Source organism: Podarcis filfolensis (genome assembly GCF_964270895.1).
Source record: "Podarcis filfolensis genome assembly, chromosome: 1".
In the NCBI taxonomy this organism is placed as follows: domain Eukaryota; kingdom Metazoa; phylum Chordata; class Lepidosauria; order Squamata; family Lacertidae; genus Podarcis; species Podarcis filfolensis.
Window position 1 is genome coordinate 3,116,468 of NC_139604.1, and position 6,000 is coordinate 3,122,467.

Below are 6,000 nucleotides of genomic sequence, written 5' to 3' on the forward strand. Positions count from 1 at the left end.
ACACACCGTATATATTCACACACACATATACATATCTCTCTGTGTGTGTGTGTGTGTGTGTGTGTGTGTGTGTGTGTGTGTGTGTGTATGGATATATACATGCCCGCCGCCCCCCCCCCGACCCCGGGGGCAAGTGATTACCACTGGGAGCAGCGGAGGGCCTCGGCCAGCCTGGCCAGGGCCGCGCCGGTCTCCTTCCACCAGAGGCCTCTTGGCTCGGCCTCCATCCGTCCCTCGGGCTGGTTCCCGGAGCGTCCCCGCAGCGCCGCGGCCCTCATGGCTCGCCCTCGCCTCGCGACGCCGCTTCGAATTCCGCCGCCGCCGCCGCCGCCCGGCTCCGCCCCTCGCCAAGCGCGCCAACGGCCCAGGGAGGCGCCTGCGCGCGCAAAAGCCGAAGCGGCCTTTCCGGGGGGAGGCGCCGCCCTCCGGGGAAGAGAGCGGGGATTTCGCCGCTGCTTCTCTCCCGAGAAACAGAGCCGGGAGCCCCTTCGCTCCGCCTGGGAGGCCGCCTCGGAAGACCCCCTTCCCGGGCACCTGGGTGGGTGGGATGGCAGCCCCGTGGCTCCGGCGGGCGGGCAGAGGTCCCCCCGGCCGGGACTCCTGACAGGGGGAGACGGTTCAGTGAACGTGTGAGTGGCCGGTGCTTTATGCCAGAGGGCGCTCAGGGATGCGCAGCGCCAGCGCCTCTTTTCGTTGTTGAAAAGTGTGGCGCTTCCCCTGGCCGCTTAGTGGTGAGCACCGACACCTATTTATCCAGGGGGAAAAGCACTGCTGAGGATAAAGCCCGTGATAGATATGTTTGGGAAAAGGCAAAAAGCAGATCTAGACGTGTGCTTTTGTAACAGAGGATGCTCTGCCTCCCTCGGTTTGATTCAGAGGTTTCCTATGGCAGAGGCGTGAGAATCCAACATTAAACTAACCCGGAAGACTGCAGAAATCATTCTAAGTCACATAATGCAAAACCAGTTTTTACTAAACAGAAAAGACAAAAGAAAACAACATCTAGAGTTCAATTAGTATAAAATCAAGGTTTGAAATCAAACAGCCATATGTGAAAAAGTGTTAAAACAGAACATGCCCCATTATATAATCAAGTGGTATATAAATTTTATTTTATTTTCTCTAAAGAATTATTCCAATCAACAATAATTCATCCCCACTTTGCCATTTATGCATCCAGATTGTCTCCCACTTCTCTGACCCATATCCATCCTGCCATACACATATATGCAAACTTAAATTTGAGCCCTAGAACAGGGAGGAAATGTACAAGCTGAGCATGTGAGTGCAAAACTAGCCAATTTGCATCAATTATATTGATCTGCATGACTTCTTTTGAGGCCACGGTGTTAATGTTGCAAGCTTAATGTACGTAAAATATTGCGGTTGTATTTGGAATGCTGTAAAGAGAAGTTTACCTTAAGGAAGAGGCTCCGCTCCAGGTGAAAGCGGAAGGCTGGTGTTTTTTTCTATTTCAATGAGCTAAACTACCTGATGACACATCGCTGCAGTTCTCACATATAAGAGAGGAAACCTGAGAAGTCAGAGATGGCCAGTAGTAGCAGAGAAGCTCTGCAATGATGAACATTGCATCTGAAAGTTTACTGAAGTGCATAAAGGACTGAATCACATTACATGTTTGTAGTGTTACTTTATTACTTTGTTCATCTAATGTTTATATGTTACTAGTTTTAAGATTATTCTGCAGTAAAGCTTTTAAACTAATTCTTTGGGTGTAAAGCTCATTTGTTTCTACACAAAGTCCAAATTAGGAATTCCTCTGAAAAACTATTGACACAGGGCTGAAGCTATGGGGTGGTGGAGAGGGCAATGAAATGTGTGTTCAAAATGTGGTCAGTCCCTAAGCCTGATGTTTGAAAAACCTGTGGAATGCAGTAGTATTAACATGTTCCTAAAGAGTATTAACATGTTCCTAAAGAGGCTTCAAGCACTTCTGTAGCTTCTATTCTTCCCCCCTTCATTTATCACATTCTTCCTGACACAGATATTTCACTGGCCATTGTTTTCGTTCAATAACGTTTCAGGGTTCAACCCATTCTACTGCTTTTTATTGCTTGCTGTTTTTAAAAAGATACCTCTGCAGAAATCTGCACACACACCCCTTCTGTAATTACTGGAGCACATAAAGCAGTTATAGCAGGAATTTATCACTTTCAGGTAGAAATACTCTGAGCCAAATAAAAGATAGAATAGGGATGCCAAAAGCAATTTATAACAGGCTCACTGACATTTCATGTTGTGAAGCCTTAACCAGTGAATAAGCACCAAGTCATAAATCTCTACGCAAACGTGATTAGAGCAAGCAAGTTATTCTTGGAGGGAGCCTTATCATAAATATATTCTCTGATGCAAAGCAGCAAAATTTGGTTGACAAAAGTCATTAAAAACAGCTGTCAGCAAAATGTACAACCATTCTCTCTTTTAAATCCTTTGCCATGCCACCAGCTGTTTGGGACTAAGGTAAATTGTTCATTTTGGTAAAAGAGCACTGGCAACATTGCACCTCCTTCATATTTTATAAAGAGCTTAGTGGTATTCTCAAGTGTTATTTTTAGTGTGTGTATATCAAGTGTGCAATGGGGAATCATTGCTCCATTTGGGGCTAATCGTTAACAGCAAAGTTTGTAGCTGAAAACCTCCTTCCATTGAACTGAATCATAGTATTGTGCACATTTCACACAGGGCTGCTCCCAACATAATGTTGGCAGCATATAGAAGCCAATGTGAAGTGACTTCCATTCTCTGAGCCTATGTGGGTTTTCTTCCGTTGTGGGTGTTATGAGGCCCAGCCCTGGTATCAGAAAAGTGGGGCAGCCATCTCCGGCAACAAATGCCAGGTGGCTGACAGCAATGGCACAGTGTTGGAGGACAGAGCTGTATCTGCCCCACGGCCTGCCCCTTAAACTAGCCAGATGTGCTCTGGTGCTATGGAGGACCCTGACCCATTGCCAGGGTTGAAGTAAGATTTAACTGAACGTACAAACAGCTTCCCTTATAAACCCAGTGACAGTGGATGGTTTGTGTGCCAACTTGTAACCTGGATGTCTCCATCGACATATAAGACCAAGAACATACAAACATTCAGATTTTAGAAATGCTGCAGTAAATCACCATCAAAAGAACAACTATGGCAATAAAAAAGCTGGGTTTTCACACATGACGGTATTGAAGGAAACACTGATTCTGATGCGTATTCAAAATAACACATTTGTCATTTCAGTTTTATTCATGTCATGCTCTACCTTCAAAAGGCCAAACAGAGGCTTACTTATGTCTAGGTGATCTAGATTCTGCCTAGGTTAAGCTTCCTTGCCTTTAGCACTTGAATCCAGTTTCTTGACCATTCTCCTGCTATTTATCCAAAAAGAAAGTTAACATTGGATAACATGGTGTTTGAACTGTGCCTGGGATACAGTGAATTGGAGTTAATTGTGAGGAAACAGATCAGGTAATGCACATTGGATGAAGACACTCCTACCCCTTGCTGGTATGTATTAGTGACGTAAGAAATTGAAACAACCTCACTGCTTTTATTGGGTACATTGTTGTTGTTGTTTAGTCGTTTAGTCGTGTCCGACTCTTCGTGACCCCCTGGACCAGAGCATGTCAGGCACTCCTGTCTTCCACTGCCTCCCGCAGTTTGGTCAGACTCATGTTTGTAGCTTTGAGAACTGTAGCTTCGAGAACTTTTATTGGGTACATAGCCTACAGTAAGTAACATGAAAGATTATCCTGAACTACCCAGATTCACCTTGTTATTCGCTGTCCAAAAGAGCCAGTACACCCTCCCCAATATATACAATACTTACTTGAGAACAAGCACCATTGTAGAATTTCTGTCCAAAGTAAACATGCACAAGGTTGTGCTGCTAGTTTCTTAACCATTTTGCTGTACCAGCTATGTGGTCAGTCATCTGATATGTCTTCATCACTGGTGTTACTTTAAGCCTCTGATTTAGAAGATGAACAGGAGGTGAAAGTACAAGTAGAAAGTATAAAAATGCCCCTCCTTCCTACATACTTTAAAAAAAAAGTCTCTCCTGTGATAAATGATAACAGGCTGGTGGATGCTATTTCATAGTTCCGCTGAGAAATACAGTGAATGTGACTTCTCAATGATTAGCAATGGTGTGTGGCTGAAGCATCCCAAACTTTCTTGGGCTTGTCTGGACAGGAGTTTTTATCACAGGAACCAATCCTAAGAAAGCAATCTTGAGATGACAATGCTGTATCAGGCAGTCTCAGCTTAGATGGGAAACATGGGAATAAGGAAACGACCAAGGAAATGCAGCATTTTATAAGAGATGCTAATGGTTTCCTTTTTTAAATAAAGCATTAAATATTTGCAATCAGTCACAGGCATGTAAACAAATAAAAAGAAACACCCACGAATATTTTTCCATTATTATTGCAGTTCCCCCCATGTTATCTATACTATTTTCTTATGCACAGCTGCCTTTATCATCTGTGTCACACAAGCAGCACCTGTAAGAAGTATTGGGTCCTTGCATTTTGTGGCACTAGTAGTTTTGCTACCAATGAAACTCTGCATATCCTCATACAGACAGTATTTCATCATTGTAAATCTAAGCAGCATGGCCACCTCTTACCCAGAGTTTCCTCCAGTCTCTTAGGGGCCCAATATGTTGTATACACAATTTTTCTGTGGGATTTTTTAAAAATTAAAATTGGAGTGGAAGCCAGCATTGCCCCCATTGCTTATTCCCACAAGTTCCGAAATCCTTGGCTCCCTTCCCCCCAAGTCCTCCTGGGACCTTCTCAATAGCGGATCCCAATTTGTGGAAAGCCCTCCCTGGGAAAGTCTATCTCCCTCCCTCATTGTTAACATCCAGGAGAAATTTAAGAACATTCCTATTCACCCAAACATTGGGTGTCAGAAATATACAGCTCCTGGCAACCTTTTAATTATTAGCTGTGAGGATATTTGATTGTTTTTAAATGTTTCCAGGTTTTTAAACTGCTTTTGCATTGTTTGGCTGTTTTGTGGTTTGCCACTCCTGGACTGCTTTGGGAGGAAGAGTGGGATAGAAATTTTACAAATAAATAGTTACATATTTCCTTCAATATCACTTTACATTAAAGCTTGCTAAATTGGTGTTTGCCATTACTGTCCTCCAACAGAGCCAGAACTACAGATGTTTCTGCAGCTGGTAATACAGCAGGTCTGAATAATTTTTATAGTAAATGCCTCAGCTGGATACACTGCCATTGCATTTGAGCTGTGAAACCATATCATCTCCATATCTCTTGCCCAATTAGCAGCTTTAGCTTGCAATCCTGAATATGTTTACCTGGGAATAAGTATCAATGAACTACTGCACTCCAGGTCTTTTTGACTACAACTCCCAACATCCCTCACCATTGGTCATGCTGGCTGAGGCGGGTGGAAACTGTAGTCCAAAACATCTGGAGAGCCCCAAGTGGGTTGCGGAAGAATGCCCCAGAGCATTCTGAAATACTGGCCTGGATCAGGGAATGGATGAGCCATAAACAGGCCATCCCACCTGAGAAAATGGAAAGTTGCTGCCCTGCCTGCTGCCTGCTCCACTTGCCACTCCTGCTGAAGCCTTGCTTACTGGGGTGCCTCAGGGGCGCTGCGTGGATGCTTCAGACCTGACCCAGGAGTGGAGCGGCTGCTGCTGCTACCCACGTCCCAGCCCCAAACGCCAGCCCAGGCGTGGCTTCCCTCAATGAGGGAACTATAGTGGGGATGCCTGGTTGTGCCCCCTCAAAACATGAGCCCGGGGCAATGCCCCCCCATGTTACACTACATGGCTACAGCTTCTGGGTTCCAACGAGATCTTGTGGGAGCCTAGCAAGATCGCGCAGAGACTTTCAGAGGCCTCACATGACCTTCCCAGGCCCCAGCAAGCAGGGCTCTCCTGAGAGCTACCCAGACCCTAGGAGCTGCTGGGTCAGTGCACCTGGTTGTTAACCAGAAGGTTGGTAGTTGAAGCC

General features: G+C 45.2%; 1 protein-coding gene across 2 annotated transcripts in view; it reads right to left on the minus strand.

Annotated features, from left to right (window-relative positions):
- BARD1 (BRCA1 associated RING domain 1) overlaps positions 1–576 on the minus strand; it is a 56,607-nt gene extending 56,031 nt beyond the window's left edge. The window contains exon 1 of one of the 2 annotated variants that reach the window (XM_083628693.1): positions 142–576. In XM_083628693.1, the coding sequence (XP_083484819.1) occupies positions 142–278 (137 nt within the window). In that variant the 5' untranslated portion in view covers positions 279–576. The remainder of the gene's footprint in view (positions 1–141) is intronic. The other variant, XM_083628694.1, reaches the window with a different exon arrangement.
- Positions 577–6,000: the final 5,424 nt, after the last annotated feature.